At 36.6% G+C, this 23,345-nt stretch overlaps 1 protein-coding gene across 5 annotated transcripts in view; it reads right to left on the bottom strand.

The window, feature by feature from the left end:
• Nucleotides 1-23,345, bottom strand: part of SMAP1 (small ArfGAP 1) — a 204,040-nt gene that overhangs the window by 78,336 nt on the left and 102,359 nt on the right. For all 5 annotated transcript variants that reach the window (XM_030315789.1, XM_030315790.1, XM_032593197.1 and 2 more), the window contains one exon: nucleotides 8,429-8,509. In XM_030315789.1, the coding sequence (XP_030171649.1) occupies nucleotides 8,429-8,509 (81 nt within the window). The remainder of the gene's footprint in view (nucleotides 1-8,428; nucleotides 8,510-23,345) is intronic.

Genomic DNA, 23,345 nt, shown 5'->3' with positions numbered 1-23,345 from the left:
ATGAGTTAGATGGGTGATAGATATTAAGGAGGGCACTTGTGATGAGCACTGGGTATTGTATGTGATGAATCACTGAATTCTACTCAAACCATTATTGCACTATATGTTAACTAAGATTTAAATTAAAAAAAAAAAGAAAGAAAACTGAACATTAAGAGAATTTGAAGTTCATAAAAACATAAAAATATTCCAAGATAGGTATATAATTGTGTCCTAACTCTCCTTATAGTTACCTCAGAGAGGAACTTAAAGAAAATCCATGAAAATATTAATATCTTCTCTTTGAAAAAACTATCTGAATTATTGTTAATATATCCACTGTATATAAAAACAATGGTGCAATCATCTGGCATTTGTCTATTGTACCCCTGAAACTAATATTACACTATATGTTAACTAACTGGAATTGAAAAAAGAACTTAAGAAAAACAATGGTGCAATTAACACTTAGATAAATATTCAAACAAATAATACCTAAATACCTTAAAGTAAACCATTTTTTCCAAATTTTATGTACATATGTGATATGTACATTCTATATAAATACAAAAGTAACTTGCATTAGGAATAACTACCTTTCCTCCTGAAGTATATTTTGTGGGGTTATTTTTAATGTTTATTTATTTTTGAGAGAAAGAGAAAGACAGAGTGTGAGCAGGGGGAGGGGCAGAGAGAGAGAGGGAGACAAAATCTAAAGCAGGCTCCAGGTTGCTGACAGACAGACAGAGCCCGACGCGAGGCTCAAACTCACGAACTGCGAGATTATGACCCGAGCAGGAGTCAGATGCTTAACTGACAGAGCCACCCAGGGACCCCTAGATTTTGTGTTTTAACAGTAAAACAACTGATTAAGAGATCAGAACTATGGTAGGTGAAAAACTAGTCTGAAATAATATGGAGAACTCGTTGACTGAAGACCAGCCCTGCAGAGTACTGAAAAACATCTTTAAGGGTATTTTCAAATGATTTTAGGAATCTGTCCCTGTGTTCAGTAGATGGAATAATTCTAAATTTAAAGCTATTATTACCAAGAATACCTCTAGAGATCATTTAGGAAACCCTGTCATTAATAAGTAAAGAACAGGAGTTTCTGTACTTAACTAACTTTGCCAAGGAGACAGTTAACCATAGACCAAGGACTTGAATCTGGCTCTCTTCCTGACTCTGCTTCTTCTACTGCACAACTAATTCTCAGTTGTTGGTGAGGCAGAGAGGGAAGGTTCTAACAAATTCAGCTGAGTATTTCTGTAAGTACTCATTTACTGCTTTTGTGTTACAAAGAAAGAATTGAGTAGTTGTGAAAGATAGCTTAGAGTCCACAACCTAAAATATTTACTATCTGGTTCTTTACAGAAAAGTTTGCTCATTCCACATTAAAGATTTTTTACCATTCAATTCAGAAGTTTCAGAATTTGACCCATAATAACCCATATGATGGGTTGTAATAATTAGCAATAAAACCAGAAGCATACTAGCAGTTAAGTTAAAAGGGGTTAACCCCACCACCACCACCACACCACCACCACCACCACCACCACCACGGAATTGACTATTTGTCCATTTTCCGTATTTTGACATGAAAATCTTTTAAAAAAGAGAAACTATAAAACTTAGAACCTTGCAAAAAAGAAATTAAGATCTGATTATTTAAACTGAATATACATTTCTATACTGTAAGACTACTTCTCATCTACATGAACATATTTGCTACTTGGAAGAGAGCCTAGTAGATAAATTTAAGCTAAATGAATTAGCTATGTCAGATGTGGGGTGCCTGGATGGCTCAGGTGGTTAAGCATCCAACTCAGGTCCTGAGTTTTCAGTTGTCAGATTATGTCCTACGTCAGGCTCTGTGCTAGCAGTGTGGAGCCTGCTCGGGATTCTCTCTCTCTCTCTGCCACTCCCCCACTCTTGCTCGCTCGCTTTCGCAAAATAAACATTTTAAAAGAAAAAGAAATGTCAAATGTATGATAATTATTTTAGAAAGAGTCAAATTGATACACATTTTTCTAGCAGAATATCTAAACCACAAATGATATCTTATTTAAATGTCAAAAGCATCTACCGTATTAATCACCTGATTCATTAAATTTTTAGGTTTTACCTTTCTACTCTTAGAAAAGAAAGCAAACCTGGCTTCAGCTGACCCTGTTAGTAATGGATACTCACACCACAAAAAATGTAAACCTCAGTTAGATTTAAATAAGTACAAAATACAATTTAAACAAAAGAAATAGAATGAAAAATAGAAATAGAAATAGAAAGAGAAATAGAAAGAGAAAGAGAAATAGAAATAGAAAAGAAGTTTATTTAAAGAAGTCCCTACTAGAACTGACAAATCAATAAAAGTTATTAATTCACTAGTCAGGATAACATGAGATGAGGTTATATAAAACACACAGTTCTTTTTTAGGGACCCCTGGACAGTTCATTGTAAACAATGTAAGACGTACAGAACTAAAAATTACAGCAAGAAAGGAACCTGAAGACATATATGTCAAATTAGAAAACACACACATGGCTTGGGACTAAAGTCAGAAGACCTCATTCAAATCTCTGAGCTGTCAACAACTGTTCACACTGATTAAATTACTTCTTGGTGACTTGGGTCCTCCTAGGACTTAGTTTATTTCTTTATAAAATAAGGGATTGGACTAGAGTACTAAGATTCCTTTTAACCCCCAAATTAACTTATTTTTAAGTAACCATTTATTTATTACCACTGTTATGTGTCAAGATCATATTAATAACGTTAATAACTTGTTAACTGCATTTAGAAAAAGTATTCTAGAATAAATAACTACCAAGCCTCATTCTTTTAAACACAGGAAGAGATATGAAATGAAGTTTAATATGTGCTGCCTTAAAAAAAGAAGTAAAATCCTTTTTCCAAATGAGACTCAATAATTCTCCAAATAAACTAGGTAACATTAAGCAAATCCTATTCTGAGTCTTGGCTCTTCCATTTATAAAATGGGACCACCAACAATAACTAGTTTTTTGTGAGAAATAAAGTTAACACACAGGTGAAAAGCTTTCCCTTTGATGTCAGAAATAAGACAAGGATGCTCTCTAGCACTGATTCAAATACTAGAAACAAAAAGAGCAATACAACCAGCCACCGTAAAGTTACAAAGATAAGATATTTACAAACATATAACTGGAAAAAGATGAGTATCCTCTACATGTGATACATACACACAGACTGGTACAAATGAATGAGAAAAAGGTAAGCAATCCAACTGAAAAATAGGCAAAAGATCTGAACCAGAACTCCCAACAAAAGAGGAAATCCAAACAAGATAATTAACATATGAAAAAGGCACTTGACCTAATTAGTAATGAAGGAAACTGACATTAAAAATACCAGACTGCCAACTGTAAAATCTCTGAAAACACCACACATTGTAAAGAATGTGGTGGGCACCTGGGTGGCTCAGTCGGTTAACCGTCCAACTTCAGCTCAGGTCATGCTCTCACAGTTTGTGGGTTCGAGCCCCACATCGGGTTCTGTGTTGATAGCTCAGAGCCTGGAGCCTGCTTCAGATTCTGTGTCTCCCTCTCTGCCCCTCCCAACCTCATACTCTGTCTCTGTCTCTGTCTCTGAATAATAAATAAAATTTCAAAAAAAAAAAAAAAATGTGGCAAGACCAGAAAACATTTGGTATACAATTTGAAAAACCATTTAATCCTATAGAAAAGTTCAAGATAGGTCACGACCCAACAAGTGTATTCCTAAGAATATCCTAAAGAAATGCATGCTTGGATCCAAGTACAAAAGTGTTCACAGCAGCACTATTTGTAACAGCTAAAGCCTGGATATAATCCAAATGTTTATCAACAGTGGAATGGATAAATAAAACAAGGAATATATATATATATATATATTCAGTTCAGTTGTTTTAGTATTTATATATATTATATATATAAAAACTTTATATACCTTATAAAGTATTTATATATATATAAAGTATAAGTATATATACTTTATATTTTTTTTTTCAACGTTTATTTATTTTTGGGACAGAGAGAGACAGAGCATGAACGGGGGAGGGGCAGAGAGAGAGGGAGACACAGAATCGGAAACAGGCTCCAGGCTCTGAGCCATCAGCCCAGAGCCTGACGCGGGGCTCGAACTCACGCACCGCGAGATTGTGACCTGGCTGAAGTCGGACGCTTAACCGACTGCGCCACCCAGGCGCCCCTATACTTTATATACTTTATATAAATACTTTATATATATAAATAATATATATAAACACTTATATATATAAATATATATGTAAATACTAAAACAATTAACTGAACAAACTGTAACTAAATACAATATGACTGACCCTTATAAATAAAATGCTAACTAAAAAAAGGAAAATACAAAAGAATATTTGTGGTATCACTTCATTCATATGTTTAAAAAATAAAAAACCACACTATTTAGAAATACATGCAGAGAAGGTAAAAAAACTATTTCTAAAATGCAAAGAAATTACCACCTCTGTGGAGAAGGGAAGTTTTTTTTTTATTGGGAATGGTATTGAGTGGGGCAGTTTCTGGGGTGCTGGCCATGATCTACTTCCTGATTTATATCATGAATACATGGGTGGTCACTTTACACACACACTGTACACATAAATTGTACACCTGTAAGTTCCTGGAATATAGGAGATAGTTAATAAAGCCAACTATTACTTTATATTGATGATTTTATTCTACTATTGCTATTACTTTCATCAATATTACTACTAATTTCTCCTCTGCAGATTATATATGCCTGCTTAAAATATCAGTTCACAGAGAATATAAAGAAAAATGCATATTACATATGAAAATATACATATGAAAATGCCTAGATGCTATAAAGCTTCTTTATTTGTACTATTTTCCTTTCAGTTCCCTCACTGTTACACTGGTTTCTTTTTTTTTAAGTTTCATTTATTTATTTTGAGAGAGACAGAAAAAGAGAGAGACAGAGAGCACAGGAGCAGAGGAGGCAAACCCCAAGTTTGCCATGGGGCTCAAACTCACGAACTGTGAGATCATGACCTGAGCTGAAACCAAGAGTCAGAGGCTTAACTGACTGAGCACTCAGACACCCTTCCAAATAGTAACACTTCTAAATGTATCTTCCTCGGGGCACATGGGTGGCTCAGTTGATTCAGCGCCCAGCTTCAGCTCAGGTTATGATCTCACAATTCATGAGTTTGTGACCCACATCGGGCTCTCTGCAGTCAGCACAGAGCCCGCTTCAGATACTCTGTCCCCTTTTCTTCCCGTGTCCTCCCCTGTTTGCACTCACTCAAAAAAATAAATAAACATTAAAAAACAAAATAGATCTTCCTTCCTATACACTCTGCATTATCTTAACTGCAAAATTTTGATAGGAACTAAAGTGTTTCCCTCTACGTGATTATTCTTTCAGCAAGGCTCCCATCATCAACAGCAGAAGTCCTAATGTAGGTTGAGTAAGAATAACAGAAGATGTGTGAACTGAGTTTAATAAAACCTAAGTATCAAAAGGAAATAATATAGGAATCACCCTAGATTCTCACTGTTCACACACTCTGAACTGCTCTTCTCAACCTCCCAACCCACAGACTCAGTTCTTAGGTAACTGCTGTGACCGTTTTTCACAGGAAGCAACAGAAGGCAAATATTTACAAACAAGCCTATGAAACATGTAAGTTTACTACATCAAAATGCTCACTATATTTCAATGGTAAGGTTTTTTTTTAAGAGAGAAAATAAATATATGATATTTTAAAAGTAGATATATCTTGTCAAGTATCACAAAAACTATTTTGATATTTCCAATTTCTGGAAACAAAAGATAACATCTACTAGTGATTTTAAAATTCCTTTCTAATGAAACAGGAAATTGTAAGACATTTCACTTAGGGCTTACTGATGCATGCTATAGAGAAAGTTACCAGAGGAGAATTAAAGCTACTTAAGTAACCAAGTTATAATTACCAACTTAATTACAACTTTCAAAAAAATGTAATATTTAACATCTAAATTTGATGAAAGGTAAGATTTTAATTCATTAAACTATCATTAAAACAAAGTGATATTAAAAAAAATTAACTTTAACTGAAAAGTATTCCAAATAAATATTGCAAAGAATTCCATTTAGCAAAGTTCTTACAATCTTAGTATTTAATAAATTAATTTTAGTAATAAGCTGCAGTTTATTAACTGTTCTGCATGACCTTGCAATCAAGACACTAAAAGATGAAAAACATCAACGAATCAATGTACATATATTTATCCTAAATATCTACTACACACAAGAACTGTTAAAAAACAAAGAAACGTAAGACTTGGTCCCCACCTGAATGATGCATAATCTCAAGAAACATCTATGCATCTGTGCTAGATAAGAAAAGTTATCTGAAAATACGATTAAACAATAATATAAATAGGAAGTAATAAAATCAAATGTATGACAACGTTGCCAGTATTTTGAGGAAGGAAAAAATGCTGTCTAGTTGAGATATTTGGAGGAGCTTCATGGAAAAGGTAGGATGAGTAAACTTTAGGTAAAAGGTGGGGAAAGGAAAGGACATTCTTGGCAGAGAAACTTAGTGAACAGAAATGGAAAGTATGTTTAGGCAACAATGGACAAGTCTTAACTGGTATAAAGAATGGAGACCTCTAGGAAGGGGTTAGATAGTGGAGAGTTTGCTATATGAAGGACTGAAGAGTCTTGGGATACTTGGTACATTTTAAGTGCTAAAGTCATGTTTGCAACTCTTTGAAGGTAGAGATTGCTTTAATAAATGAGAGGCGCCTGGGTGGCTTAGTCAGTTAAGCAGCCAACTCTTTGATTGGTTCAGGTCATAATCTTGAGGTCCATGGGTTTGAGCATCACATTTGGTTCCATGCTGACAGCGTGGAGCCTGCTTGTGATTCTTTCCCTCATACACACTCTCTCTCTCTCAAAAATAAATAAAATTATAAATAAATAAATAAATAAATAAATAAATAAATAGCAGAGAAAGAACCAGTATGTATCTGCATTGTATGCTTTAAATGCATGCATCTTGTATATGTAATTTATGCATGCATTAGGTCAATTTTTAAAATTTCAACTACTATCAAGGATGTTCCCTTTACTGACAACTCCTTTACCATGCTTCCATATTTTCATGATCAAACACATTCAAAGTCAAGCTACCATAATTATGTAACCAATGCCTTTTAAAAAGATAATGCTCTGGGGGCACCTGGGTGGCTCAGTCAGTTAAGCTTCAGACTTTGGCTCAGGTCATGAACTCACAGTTCGTGAGTTTGAGTCCCATGTCAGACTCTGTGCTGACAGCTCAGAGACTGGACCCTGCTTGGGATTCTGTGTCTCCCTCTCTCTCTGTTCCTTCCCTGCTCACACTCTCTCTTTCTCTAAAATAAAAAAGATTTAAAAAATTAAAAAAAAAAAAAAAAAAAAGCTAATGTTCTGGGGTGCCTGGATGTTAAGCATCCAATTCTTGGTATCAGCTAAGTCAGTTAAGTCAGCTAACTCAGTTAAGCATCCAATTCTTGGTATCAGCTTAGATCATGAGATCAACCCCCAAGTTGGGCTCCGCAATGGGCACGAAGCCTGCTTAAGATTCTCTCTCCCTCTGTTCCTCCACTACTTGCATGCACGCAAGCATGCATGTTCTCTCTCCAAAAAAAAAAAAAAAAAAAAAAAAGTAATAATAAAAAGCTAACGTTCTCTTTACCTCTAGCTTGCCTAGTCACATCTATCTTGTACACTGCTGCCAAAATAATGTTCCAAGAGAACCGTTCTGAATTAGGTTTATCTCTGCTTTACAAACTTGGAAATGATGCCCACAGCCTTTCCTCTAAGAAATAATCAACCTAGACTTTAAAGTCTTCTACAATTTGAGCTCAACCTACCATACTGGTCTTATTTTTCACTACTTTCTTTACATAAACATCATCTTTCTTCAAACTCCACTACTATTTTTCTAAATATATTTTGTCTATTTTCATTTTCTATGCCTGTCCCTCAGGTGTTCTCTCCAAATGATATATTTTTGCCTTCCACTTTAATTCTACCTACAATTCAAAATCTACCTCAAATGCTTACCCCTATGAATGGAGTCTTTTCTGAAGGCCCCTTCAGGTATGAACTCTTCATTCTCTAAACTTTCACTGAAGTCTGTGCATGAAAACTAAAAACATCATTCTTTATGTCATTAATAGAGAATGACCTTGAGGACCTCACATGATCTATACTCGCACATATATAACTAAAACTTATATAGGACAATCTAGAAGGACATGCTTAGCACACATATTCATTCAAAACATACTTACTGACAGAATGATAATTCACATATTGTAAATATCCCAAAGACATTCACGTAAGAATACAAAAATAGGATGGTTATCTTAATAGGTTTTTTTTTTAAAGGAATTTTACCTTTTCAGTTGTAAGAGGTTTTGCAGGCTTTTCTGGTTCCTTTTCTTTCTTTTTCTCTTCCTTTTTTTTTTCCTTTTCTTTCTAAAACATAGACCAAAGTTTTGATAAGTTCACTTTTAAGGAAATGTCAGCTGTTAACACATTTTTATTTTATTCGTTTCAGTAATTATTTAAGGAAGGATTCAAAAATGACAATATCCAGTGATACTGAAATATAAAAGTAAACACAGCAACTACATACTCTCATTGAGATTACATGATGATAATACAACATGTTTTAAGAAATTTAAGACAGAGGTGAAAGTATTTAGAACTTCTTCGAAATTTCAGTTTGTTTTAAACAAATGAGACTTTTTTTCAATAAATTCTCACTCCATCTTAGAGATTAGGCTTCCTAATACCAACCATAATGTTGAACTTTGAGCAAGATCACAGATCTTCACACAGATGAAGACATTACAACATGTAAACGTGAGGCAAAAAGGGAAAAAATAATTTAAAAAAAAATTTTTAAATCTTTATTTATGAGAGAAAGAGAGACTGAGCGCAAGCAGAGAAGGGGCAGAGAGAGAGGGAGACACGGAATCTGAAGCAGGCTCCAGGCTCTGAGCTGTCAGCATAGAGCCCGATGTGGGGCTCAAATCCACAAACTGTGAGATCATAACCTGAGCTGAAGTCAGACGCTTAACCAACTGAGCTACCCAGGCACCTATTTAAAACTATCACAAAACAGGAGCGCTTGGGTGGCTCAGTTGGTTAAGGGTCCAACTTCAGCTCAGGTCAAGACCTCACAGTCATTGAGTTCAAGCTCCAAGTCAGGCTCTGTGCTGACCACTCAGAGCCTGGAGCCTGCTTCAGATTCCGTGTCTCCCTCTCTCCCTGCCCTTCGCCTGCTCATGCTCTGTCTCTCTCTCTCTCTCTCTCAAAATAAAATAAACATTAAAAATAAATAAAATTATGACAAAATATGTTTAGTCCATTACATAATATGATTTTTAAAAAGACAAATACAATAATAATTTTCTCATTTACAAAAATGTTAAGGATATCCCTGATAACAGAGCAAACTGACCAGTTAGTGTATTTAACCCAATCCAGTCTAGGTAAAATGTAATGCTACTATGATGTACACAACCTGCATTTCCAAGAAGGATAAAACAGGATATAATATTAAAACTTAAGGGCCCCAAACTCGCCAAAAAAGGAAAATGAAATAAAAGAATAAACAGTGATTCGGGGTGCCTGGGTCAGTCAGTTAAGAGTCTGACTCTTGATTTCGACTCATGGCATGATCTCACGGTTCATGGGTTTGAGCCCCAAGTCTGGCTCTGTGCTGACAGTACACAGCCTGCTTGGGATTCCCTCTCTCCCTCTCTCTCTCTCTCTGCCCCTCCCCAACTCTCGAGCACTCTCTCAAAATAAATAAATAAACTTTAAAATAAAGATCAAACAATGAGCGTTCATAAGGCATTTAAAGGGAAGAGATATCTAGAAACCTGTAACTGAATCGCAACAAATGAGTATTAGTTAGTATCTTAGTTTCCTTTCAGTAAATGGTTAAAGATACACTGATGAGCCTCAAGAAAGGCAGAGTAAGAAGCACATAAGCACATTTAGTCAAAATGCCTATGGGCCTGTTTGTACCTGTGCCTTTAAAATGGTATTTGAACCACCTCTCTCAACAGCAGAATTTTTACTATTTGTAATTGAGAAAATACTGGCAATTCCTAGGCTATAACATAAGGGTTTAATAAAAGTTCCTATGGGCCAGACACTGTGATAAGCACCTTATTTTCTAATTTAATTTAATCAATAAGTGTCTGAAAAGAATGTCATTATAATCATTTTACAAATGAAGAACAAAAATTAGGAAACGGATAAAGCCACACAGCTCATCAGCAGGAGGACCTAGGGAAGACCCCAACTCTCAAGTCACTATTCATTGCCATCCAGTGGAGCACTGGTACTTAGTACTATTCTTCCATAGAACAATGGTTAATATTTCCTGAACCCTTACTATGTGTGAGGCAGTGTTTTTACTCATTTAATCCTTCCAACAATTCTATGAGGTGAGTAACCTTATTCCCGTTAATAAGTGAAGAATAAATGAAATATGCAAAAATCCTTTATCTATTATGAAATGTTTGGTGAAGAAAGCAATTAGTGATTGTCACTAATATGTTGGGAATGAATTATTCTATAAATTCACAAGATTGTTAATTTCTCAAGGAAGGCACAATCAAAAGAGTGGAGAAGCAGCTTGTCTTTCTAATCACTATGACTGGTAAGCACATACGAAATCACCAAAACTGAGTTAGATTATTTACCTATGTTTAATAAAGAGAGAGCACAATTCAGTTCTCTTTAACCCTGGAATTTCAGCTGCTAAAATATGGCTGTTATCCAATCTGATTCCAGCAGGGGTATTATGACACAAGCTTTGAAGCAACATTAAAAACATGGGCTCTAAATCCAGATCATATAGTGTGATCCACAAATGACTCCCATCTCTAGAATCAAAAGCTGCTAAAAGATCAAAGAGTACTGTGAGAACCTAATTTGTTTTAAACTATTTTCTCAGCAAGAACAAAGTACCGCAGTGTTTGGTATTATAAAATAGTTCCTGAAACTTGGTTGCTATATGTACAAATGATACAGTGAAACAGACTTTCTGTGTAAAAATAACTGAAATAAATGTTCAGTTCCTAGAAGGTAAAGATAAGCACACAGTGGGTTCATTATACTCAAATGACACTTGAGTGATTTAATCAAAGATACGGTCTTCAAAAACTTTTATTATGTACTCCTACCTTAAAAAGTTGCAAGCATATATACTCTACCATATGTATATATTTATTTACAAAGTATATATAGCACTATATTATGCACATTATAAAACACACATAAAAGAAATGTTGAAAGTATAACAAAAAAAGCACAAATAGGCATAAATAAACTGCCCTGGGGTTCTCTCTAATATCTAATGCTATTGACATTAGACTTTGGAAACTACTGAATTAGACCAATGCCCTTTTTTAAAATTGAGGTATAATTTACATATAACATTAATTTCTGGTGTACAACATAATGATTCAATATTTACATGCACTGTGAATTGATCATTACTAGAAGTCTAGTTTCCTCCTGTCACCATATAAAATTACATAAATGAAATACAGTACTGTTGCTCTAGTTACCATTCTATACATTGCTACCCATAAATTACTTACTTTATAACTGAAAGTTTATATCTCTTGATCTTCTCCAATGCCCCCCCAACCCCAACTCTGGCAACCACCAATATACTCTTTCCATCTATAAGTTTTGTTTTTGTTCTTTCTTTTGCTTTTTATATTTCACATATAGATGAAATTATATGGTATTCGTCTTACTCTGCCTGACTTATTTTACTTAGCATAATACCATAAAGATTCATCCATGTTGTCACAAATGGCAAGATTTCATTTTTCATATGCCTGAATTGTGTCTGTTATATATATACAAACCACATTTTTCTTTTTTTTTTTATTTTGAAGAGCATATGCGGATCAGGGAAAGAGCAGAGAGAGAGAGAATCTTAAGCAGGCTCCACACTCAGTGTGGAGCCCAACACAGGGCTCAATACTAAAATCGTGGGATCAGGACAGGAGCCAAAATCAAGAATTGGGACACTCAACCAACTGATCCACTCAGGCACCCCTTAACAACATCTTCTTTAACCATTCATCCACAGATGGACACTTTGGTTGTTTCCGTATCTTGGTTATTGTGAATAATACTGCAATAATCATATCTTTTCAAATTAGTGTTTTCAGTTTCTTCAGATATCCAGAAGGAGAATTGCTAGATTATACGACAGTTTTATTTTTAGTTTTTTGAGGAACCGACACACTATTTTCCAGAATGGCTACACAAATTTACATTCTTACTAACAGGGCATAATAGATCCTTTTTCTCTATGCCCTAACATTTGTAAATTTTTTGCCTTTTTGATAATAGCCATTCTAACAATGCTATCTCACTGTGGTTTTGATTTGCAATTCCCTGATGATTAGTGATGCTGGACATCTTTTCATGTGCTAGTGGGTCATGTGTATGTTTTCTTTGGAAAAATGTACATTTTTATGGGATTTTTTTCTTGTTATTGAATTGGGTGAGTTCCTTACATACTTTGAATATTAACCCCTTATTACATATACGGTTTCCAAATATCTTCTCACATCCAATAGGCTGCCTTTTCCTTTCACTGACAGTTTCCTTTCTTGTTCAACACCTTCTTAGTTAGATGTAGTACCCTTTATTTTTGATTTGTTGCCCTACCTTTTGAAGTAAGATGCAAAAAAAAAACAAACCAAAAAACCAAAAACCATCACTAAGACTGATCTCAGGGAACTTAACTGCCTATGTTTTCTTCTAGTAGTTTTATGATTTCAAATCTTGCATTCAAGTCTTTAATCCATACTGAATTAATTTTTGTATACAGAATAAGATACTGGTCCAGTTTTTCCAAACCATTTATTGAAGGCATTGTGCTTTCTCTATTGATATTCTTGCCTCCTTGGGGATAAATTAATTGACCATATATATATGCAGGTTTATTTCTGTGCTGTCTATTCCGTTGCAGCAATCTAGGTATCTGCTTTTATGCCAATATCATACTGTTTTGATGGTCATACCTTTGTAATATAGTTTGAAATATGAGGCCTTCAGCTTTGTTCCTGTTTCTCAAGATTCCTTTGGCTACTCAGGATTTTTTGTGGTTCCATACAAATTTCAGAAATATTCAGAGAAGATGGCAGCGTAGGAGGACTCTGGGCTCACCGCGTCCTGCTGATCACTTAGATTCCACCCACACCTGCCTAAATAACCTAGAAAACCACCAGAAGACTACGAGAACGGATTCTCCGGAGCCAAGTGTAGACAAGAGGCCCATGGAGGAGGGTAGGAAGGGCAGAGAGGCGGTGCGCGCCCCACGGACTGGAGGGAGGGAGCCGGGGCAGAGGGGCAGCCTGCTGGCAAAGCAGAGCCCCCGAGTCTGCCTTGCAAAAGCAGAGGGGCCAGACGGAATGTGTTTTGACAACAAGCAGGACTTACCATCTGGAAGTTTTTAAGTTAACAGCTCTGCTCGGAGAGCGGGAGGACTACAGGACAACGGGAGGGAGAGGTGTTGAACCTCGGACGACAGAGCTCAGCTTGGCGGGGAACAAAGGTGTTTGCCAGTGCCATCTCCCTCGCCCATCCCCAGCCAAAATCCCAAAGGGAACCAGTTCCTGTCAGGGAACTTGCTGGCAGTGCACAAACACCCAACACTGTGCTTCTGTGGATCCATCCTTCCGAGAGGTCTGCCTCCCTCCCGGTGCGACAGGGCCCCTCCCCAAGCGGATCTCCGAAGGAAAAGCGAGCTGAGCCTGCCCCTTCCGCCCCTGTACACCTTGCCGATCCACCCCAGCTAATATGCCAGATCCCCAGCACCACAAGCCTGGCAGTGTGCAAGTAACCCAGGCAGGGGCCACACCACCCCACAGTGAATCCCGCACAAAGGGAGAGGGGAGAGGGGAAGAGAAGGTACACACCAGTCTGACTGTGGCCCCAGCGGTGGGCTGGGGGCAGACATCAGTCTGACTGTGGCCCCGCCCACCAACACAAGTTATTCAAGACAGCACAGGGGAAGTGCCCTGCAGTTCCACACCACTCCAGGGACTATCCAAAATGACGAAACGGAAGAATTCCCCTCAAAAGAAACTCCAGGAAGTAGCGACAGCTAACGAACTGACCAGAAACTATTTAAACACTGTAACAGAAAGTGAATTTAAAATAATAGTCATATGGGGCGCCTGGGTGGCTCAGTCGGTTAAGCGGCCGACTTCGGCTCAGGTCATGATCTCGCGGTCCGTGGGTTCGAGCCACGCGTCGGGCTCTGTGCTGACAGCTCAGAGCCTGGAGCCTGTTTCAGATTCTGTGTCTCCCTCTCTCTGACCCTCCCCCGTGTATGCTTTGTCTCTCTCTGTCTCAAAAAATAAATAAACGTTAAAAAAAAAATGAAAAAAAAAATAAAATAATAGTCATAAAATTAATTGCTGGGCTTTAAAACAGTATAAAGGACAGCAGAGAATCTATTGCTACAGAGATCAAGGGACAAAGAAACAGCCAGGAGGAGCTAAAAAATGCTATAAATAAGCTGCAAAATAAAATGGAGGTAACCACAACTCAGATTGAAGAGGCAGAGGAGAGAATAGGTGAACTAGAAGATAAAATTATGGAAAATGAGGAAGCTGAGAAAAAAAAAGAGAGATAAAAAAATCCAGGAGTATGAGGGGAAAATCAGAGAACGAAGTAATGCACTAAACAGAAATAATCTATGCATAATTGGTATTCCAGAGGAGGAAGAGAGAGGGAAAGGTGCTGAAGGTGTACTGGAAGAAATCATAGCTGAGAACTTCCCTGATCTGGGGAAGGAAAAAGGCATTGAAATCCAAGAGGCACAGAGAACTCCCTTCAGACGTAACTTGAATCGATCTTCTGCATGACATATCATAGTGAAACTGGCACAATACAAGGATAAAGAGAAAATTCTGAAAGCAGCTAGGGATGAACATGCTCTAACATATAAAGGGAGACCTATAAGACTTGTGATGGATCTCTCTACTGAAACTTGGCAGGCCAGAAAGGAATGGCAGGAAATCTTCAATGTGCTGAACAGAAAAAATATGCAGCTGAGAATCCTTTATCCAGCAAAACTGTCATTCAGAATAGAAGGAGAGATAAAGGTCTTCCCAAACAAACAAAAACTGAAGGAATTCATCACCACTAAACCAGCTGTACAAGAGATCCTAAGGGGGATCCTGTGAGACCAAGTACCAGAGACATCACTACAAGCATGAAACCTACAGACATCACAATGACTCTAAACCCATATCTTTCAATAATAACACTGAATGTAAATGGACTAAATGTGCCAACCAAAAGACATAGGGTATCACAATGGATAAAAAAACAAGACCCATCTGTTTGCTGTCTACAAGAGACTCACTTTAGGCCTGAGGACACCTTCAGATTGAAAGTGAGGGGATGGAGAACTATCCATCATGCTACTGGAAGTCAAAAGAAAGCTGGAGTAGCCATACTTATATCAAGACAAACTAGAATTTAAATTAAAGGCTGTAACAAGAGATGAAGAAGGGCATTATAATATAATTACAGGGTCTATCCATCAGGAAGAGCTAAAATTACAAATGTCTATGCGCCAAATAAGGGAGCCCCCAAATATAGAAAACAATTACTCACAAACATAAGCAACCTTATTGATAAGAATGTGGTAACTGCAGGGGACTTTAATACTCCACTTACAGCAATGGATAGAACATCTAGACACACGGTCAATAAAGAAACAAGGGCCCTGAATGACATATTGGATCAGATGGACTTGACAGATATATTTAGAACTCTGCATCCCAAAGCAACAGAATATACTTTCTTCTCGAGGGCACATGGAACATTCTCCAAGATAGATCATATACTGGGTCACAAAACAGCCCTTCATAAGTATACAAGAATTGAGATCATACCATGCATACTTTCAGACCACAATGCTATGAAGCTTGAAATCAACCACAGGAAAAAGTCTGGAAAACTTCCAAAAGCACTGGAGGTTAAAGAACACCCTACTAAAGAATGAATGGGTCAACCAGACAATTAGAGAAGAAATTAAAAAATATACGGAAACAAACGAAAATGAAAATACAACAATCCAAATGCTTTGGGATGCAGCGAAGGCAGTCCTGAGAGGAAAATACATTGCATCCAGGCCTATCTCAAGAAACATGAAAAATCCCAAATACAAAATCTAACAACACACCTAAAGGAAATACAAGCAGAACAGCAAAGACACCCCAAACCCAGCAGAAGAGAAATAATAAAGATCAGAGCAGAAATAAACAATATAGAATCTAAAAAAAACTATAGAGCAGATCAATGAAACCAAGAGTTATTTTTTTGTAAAAATACACAAAATTGATAAACCTCTAGCCATGCTTCTCAAAAAGAAAAGGGAGATGACCCAAATAGATAAAATCATGAATGAAAATGGAATTATTACAACCAATCCCTCAGAAATACAAGCAATTATCAGGGAATACTATGAAAAATTATATGCCAACAAACTGGACAACCTGGAAGAAATGGACAAATTCCTAAACACCCACACACTTCCAAAACTCAAACAGGAGGAAATAGAAAGCTTGAATAGACCCATAACCAGTGAAGAAATTGAATCAGTTATCAAAAATCTCCCAACAAATAAGAATCCAGGACCAGATGGCTTCCCAGGGGAGTTCTACCAGACATTTAAAGCAGAGATAATACCCATCCTTCTCAAGCTGTTCCAAAAAATAGAAAGAGAAGGAAAACTTCCAGACTCATTCTATGAAGCCAGTATTACTTTGATTCCTAAACCAGATAGAGACCCAGTAAAAAAAGAGAACCAGAGGCCAATATCCCTGATGAATATGGATGCAAAAATTCTCAATAACATACTAGCAAGTCGAATTCAACAGCATATAAAAAGAATTATTCACCATGATCAAGTGGGATTCATTCCTGGGATGCAGGGCTGGTTCAACATTCGCAAATCAATCAATGTGATACATCACATTAATAAAAGAAAAGAAAAGAAGCATATGATCCTGTCAATCGATGCAGATAAAAGCATTTGACAAAATTCAGCATCCTTTCTTAATAAAAACCCTCGAGAAAGTCGGGATAGAAGGAACATACTTAAAGATCATAAAAGCCATTTATGAAAAGCCCACAGCTAGTATCATCCTCAATGGGGAAAAACTGAGGGCTCTTTCCCTGAGATCAGGAACACGACAGGGATGTCCACTCTCACCACTGCTGTTTAACATAGTCTTGGAAGTTCTAGCATCAGCAATCAGACAACAAAAGGAAATCAAAGCCATCAAAATTGGCAAAGATGAAGTTAAGCTTTCACTTTTTGCAGATGACATATTATACGTGGAAAATCCGATAGACTCCACCAAAAGTCTGCTAGAACTGATACATGAATTCAGCAAAGTTGCAGGATACAAAATCAATGTATAGAAATCAGCTGCATTCTTATAATGAAGCAACAGAATAATAATGAATAATGAATAACAAAATAATAATGAATAATAATGAAGCAACAGAAAGACAAATAAAGAAAACTGATCCCATTCACAACTGCACCAAGAAGCATAAAATACCTAGGAATAAACCTAACCAAACATGTAAAATATCTGTATGCTGAAAACTATAGAAAGCTTATGAAGGAAATTGAAGAAGATATAAAGAAATGGAAACACATTCCGTGCTCATGGGTTGGAAGAATAAATATTGTTAAAATGTCAATACTACCCAAAGCTAGCTACACATTCAATGCAATCCTAATCAAAATTGCACCATCATTCTTCTCGAAGCTGGATCAAGCAATCCTAAAATTCTTATGGAACCACAAAAGGCCCCGAATAGCCAAAGTAATTTTGAAGAAGACTAAAGCAGGATGCATCACAATCCCAGACTTTAGCCTCTACTACAAAGCTGTAATCGTCAAGACAGCATGGTATTGGCACAAAAACAGACACACAGACCAATGGAATAGAATAGAAACCCCAGAACTAGACCCACAAACGTATGGCCAACTCATCTTTGACAAAGCAGGAAAGAATATCCAATGGAAAAAAGACAGCCTCTTTAACAAATGCTGCTGGGAGAACTGGACAGCAACATGCAGAAGAATGAAACTAGACCACTTTCTTACACCATTCACAAAAACAAACTCAAAATGGATAAAGGACCTGAATGTGAGACAGGAAACCATCAAAACCCTAGAGGAGAAAGCAGGAAAAGACCTCTCTCACCTCAGCCGCAGCAATTTCTTACTTGACCCATCCCCAAAGGCAAGGGAATTAAAAGCAAAAAATGAACTATTGGGACCTCATGTAGATAAAAACCTTCTGCACAGCAAAGGAAACAATCCACAAAACTAAAAAGCAACCAACGGAATGGGAAAAGATATTTGCAAATGACATATCAGACAAAGGGCTAGTATCCAAAATCTATAAAGAGCTCACCAAACTCCACACCCAAAAAACAAGTAATCCAGGGAAGAAATGGGCAGAAAACATGAATAGACACTTCTCTAAAGAAGACATCCAGATGGCCAACAGGCACATGAAAAGATGCTCAATGTCGCTCCTCATCAGGGAAATACAAATCAAAACCACACTCAGATATCACCTCATGCCAGTCAGAGTGGCCAAAATGAACAAATCAGGAGACTATAGATGTTGGAGAGGATGTGGAGAAACGGGAACCCTCTTGCACTGTTGGTGGGAATGCAAACGGGTGCAGCCGCTCTGGAAAACAGTGTGGAGGTTCCTCAAAAAATTAAAAGTAGACCTACCCTATGACCCAGCAGTAGCACTGCTAGGAATTTGCCCAAGGAATACAGGAGTACTGATGCATAGGGGCACTTGCACCCCAATGTTTATAGCAGCACTCTCAACAAAAGCCAAATTATGGAAAGAGCCTAAATGTCCATCAACTGATGAATGGATAAAGAAATTGTGGTTTATATACACAATGGAGTACTACGTGGCAATGAGAAAGAATGAAATATGGCCCTTTGTAGCAACGTGGATGGACCTGGAGAGTGTGATGCTAAGTGAAATAAGCCACACAGAGAAAGACAGATACCATATGTTTCACTCTTATGTGAATCCTGAGAAACCCATGGGGGAGGGGAAGGAAAAAAAAAAAATGAGGTTAGAGTGGGAGAAAGCCAAAGCATAAGAGACTCTTAAAAACTGAGAACAAACTGAGGGTTGATGGGGGGTGGGAGGGAAGTGAGGGTGGGTGATGGGTATTGAAGAAGGCATCTTTTGGGGTGCCTGGGTGGCGCAGTCGGTTAAGCGTCCGACTTCAGCCAGGTCACGATCTCGCGGTCCGTGAGTTCGAGCCCCGCGTCGGGCTCTGGGCTGATGGCTCAGAGCCTGGAGCCTGTTTCCGATTCTGTGTCTCCCTCTCTCTCTGCCCCTCCCCCGTTCATGCTCTGTCTCTCTCTGTCCCAAAAATAAATAAACGTTGAAGAAGGCATCTTTTGGGATGAGCACTGGGTGTTGTATGGAAACCAATTTGACAATAAACTTCATATATTAAGAAAAAAAACCAAATTTCAGAAATGTTCATTCTATTTCTATGAAAAATGTGACTGCAATTTTGATAAGGATTGCACTGAAACCTATAAATTGCTTTGGATAATACAGACATTTAAACAATACCAATTCTTTCAATCTATGAGCATATAATCCTTTCCATTTACTTGTGTCTTCTGTTTCTTTCATCAGTATCTCGTACTTTCCAATGTAAAGGTCTTCCACTGCCTCAGTTAAATTTATTCCCAGGTATTTTATCATTTTTGATGCAATTGTAAATGAGATTGGTTTCTTAATTTCTTTTTGTTAGTGCACAAAAACAACAGATTTTTGTATACTGATTTTGCATCCTGCAAGTTTACTGAAGTTGTTTCTTAGTTCTGACAGCTTTTTGGTGGAATCTTTAGGGTTTTATATATAAAATTTTATCCACAAATAATGACAACTTTACTTCTTTCTAATTTGGATGCCTTTTATATCTTTTTCTTGCCTAACTACCTAACTAATACTATGCTGAGTAGAAGTGGTGAGAGTGGGCACTCTTGTCTTCTTCCTGATATTAGAGAAAAAACTCTTAGCTTCTCATTGTTGAGTATGATGTTACCTTTTGGTTTGTCATACATGGCCTTTATTATGTTGAGGTACATTCCCTCCATACTTGCTTTGTTGAGAGTTTTTACCATAAATGGATTTTGAATTTGTTAAATCCTTTTTCTGCATCTGTTGAGATGATCATGATTTTTATCCTTAATTTGTTACACATGGTAGATCATATTGACTGATTTGAGGATGTTGAACCATCCTTATATCCCTCCAATAAACGCCATTTGATCATGGTGTATGATATTTTTAATGCTTTGTTGAATTAGGTTTGCTAACATTTTGTTGAAGTTTTTTTTTTCATATGTGTTCATCAGGGTATTGGCTTGTAATTTTCTTTTTTTTTTTTTTTTTTTGTGGTATGCTTCTCTGGTTTTGGTATTAGGGTAATACTGGCCTCATGAAATTAACCGGGAAACATTCTCCACTCTTCAATTTTTTTGGAAGAGTTTGAGGTACAATTTACCAGTGAAGCCATCTCATCCTGGAATTTTGTTGGTTGGGAGGTTTTTGATTATGGATTCAAACTCCTTGTTACTAAATGGTCTATTCGGATTTTCTATTTCTTCATGATTCATTCCTAATAGATTCTATATTTCTAGGAATTTTATCCATTTCTTTCAGGATGTCCAATCTGTTGGAACAGAATTGTTCATAGCAGTCTCTTATAATCTTTTGTATTATCTTTGGTATCAGTTGTTACTTCCCTTCTTTCATTTCTGATTTTATTTCTCTTTTTTTCTTCCTTGATGAGTCTGGCTAAAGGATTATCAATTTCATTTATTTTTTGAAATAACCAGTTCTTAGTTTCATTGATCTTTTCCTTTTCCTTTTAGTCTATATTTTCTTTTTTGCAGTCCAATCTTTATTATTTCATTCCTTCTACCAACTCTGAGCTTCATTTGTTCCCCTTCATCTAGTTCCTTTGGGTATAAAGTTAGATTGTTTATTTGGGATTTTTCTTACTTCTTAAGGTAGGCTTGTATCACTATGAACTTCCCTCTTAGAACTGCTTTTCCAGGGATGAGCACTGGGTGTTGTATGGAAACCAATTTGACAATAAATTTCATTAAAAAAAAACAAAAAAAAGAACAGCTTTTCCTGAATCCCACAGATTTTGCTATGCTTCATTTTCATTTCTCTCAAGGTATTTTTTAATTTATCTTTTGATTTCCTCACAGATTCACTGGCTGTTCAGTATTGTGTTGTCTAATCTCCATATATTTGTGCTTTTCTCAATTTTCATTTTGTGATTTATTTCTAGTTTCATACCATTGTGGTATAAAAAATGCTTGGTATTACTTCAATCTTCTTAAACTGAGACTTTTTCATGGTCTGAAATATGATCTATACTGAAATATGTTCCACATGCTCTTGAGAAGAATATGTATTCTGCTACTTTTGGATGGAATGTTCTGTGTTTATCTAATAAATATATCTGGTCTAACGTGCTGTTTAAGGACAATGCTTCCTTATGGACTTTTTTTCTGGATGATCCATGTAATGATATAAGTAAGATATTAAAGTCCACTACTATTATTGTATTGCTGTCAATCTCTACTTTTAGGTCTGTTAATATTTGTTTTATATACTTAGGTGCTCCTATGTTGCATGCATAAATATTTACAAATATTGTAACTTCCTGCTACACTGTTCCATTTACCATTATTTAATGCCCGTGTCTTTTTTCATTCTGTTTTAAAGTCTGTTTTGTCTGAGTATAGCCCTCTCTGCTTTCTTTTGGTTTCCATTTGTACGAAACATCTTTTTCCATCCTTTCACTATGTATCCCTATATCTAAAATGAATCTCTTATAGGTTGCATATAGACAGATCTTGATTTTTCATCCATTCAGCCACCTTGAATGGGACTTTTGATTGCAACATTTAGTCCACTTACATTTACATTTATTATTAATAGGCATATTCTTATTCCCATTTTGTTAACTGCTTCCTGGTTGTTTTTGCAATTCTCTGTTCCTTTCTTCTTCTCCTCTTGCTCTCTCTACTTGTGGTTTGAAGGCATTTTTTAGTGTTATACTTGGATTCCTTTCTATTTTGTCAGTATTAGTTTTTGATTTCTGGTTACCAATGAGTTCATATATAACAATCTTACATATATAGCAGTCTATATTACATGGATGGTCACTTACATGTGAACACATTCTAAAAGCACTAAATTTTTCTCCCACCTACACATTTTACAAATATGATGTCATGTTTTACATCTTTTTATTTTGTGTATCCCTTGGCTAATTTTTATAAATATAACTGATTATAATCCTTTTCTGTTTTAATCTCTATACTTGCTTTATAAGTGATTAACTCACTACTTTTTACTATGTTTGTTTTACCTGTGAAATGTTTTCCTAATTTTCTTCTAGTTATGGCCTTTTCCTTCCACTTAAGGAGTTCCCTTTAACATTTCTCATAAGGCTGATTTAGTGGTGGTAAACCCCTTTAACCTTTGTTTATCTGGGAAAATCTTTAGGGTTTCCTTCAATTCTGAGTAATAACCTAGCTGGGTAGAGTATTGTTAGCTGTAAGTTGTTTTCTTTCATGCTTGAATATATCATGTCACTCCCTTCTGGTCTACAAACTTTCTGCTGAGAAATTAGTTGACAGTCTTATGGGTATTCTGTTGTATATAACTAACTGCTTTTCTATTGCTGGTTTGAAGTTCCTACCTTTAACATTTGCCATTTTAATTACTACATGTTTTGGTGTGAACCTCTTCAGGTTCATCTTCCTTGGGGCTCTCTGTGTTCCATGGACCTGGATGTCTGTTTGCTTCCCCAGATTTGGTAAGTTTTCAGCTATTATTTCTTCAATTAAGTTTTCTGCCTCTTCTCTAACTCTTCTCCTTTGAATTTAGTATGCTTGATGTTGTCCTAGAGGCTCCTTCACTTATCCTGGGTGTTTTTGGGTTTTTTTGTTTTTTTTTTAATGTTTATTTAGTTTTGAGAGAGAACGCATACATGAGTGCAGGGGAGGAGCAGAGAGACAGGGAGACAGTGGATCTGAAGCAGGCTCTGTGCTGACAGCAGAGAGCCCAATGTGGGGCTTGAACTCATAAACTGTGAGATCATGACCTCAGGCAAAGCTAGATGCTTAACTCATTGAGCC

This window comes from Lynx canadensis, chromosome B2 (assembly GCF_007474595.2).
Source record: "Lynx canadensis isolate LIC74 chromosome B2, mLynCan4.pri.v2, whole genome shotgun sequence".
In the NCBI taxonomy this organism is placed as follows: domain Eukaryota; kingdom Metazoa; phylum Chordata; class Mammalia; order Carnivora; family Felidae; genus Lynx; species Lynx canadensis.
This window is presented reverse-complemented; position numbering and strand designations above follow the sequence as displayed.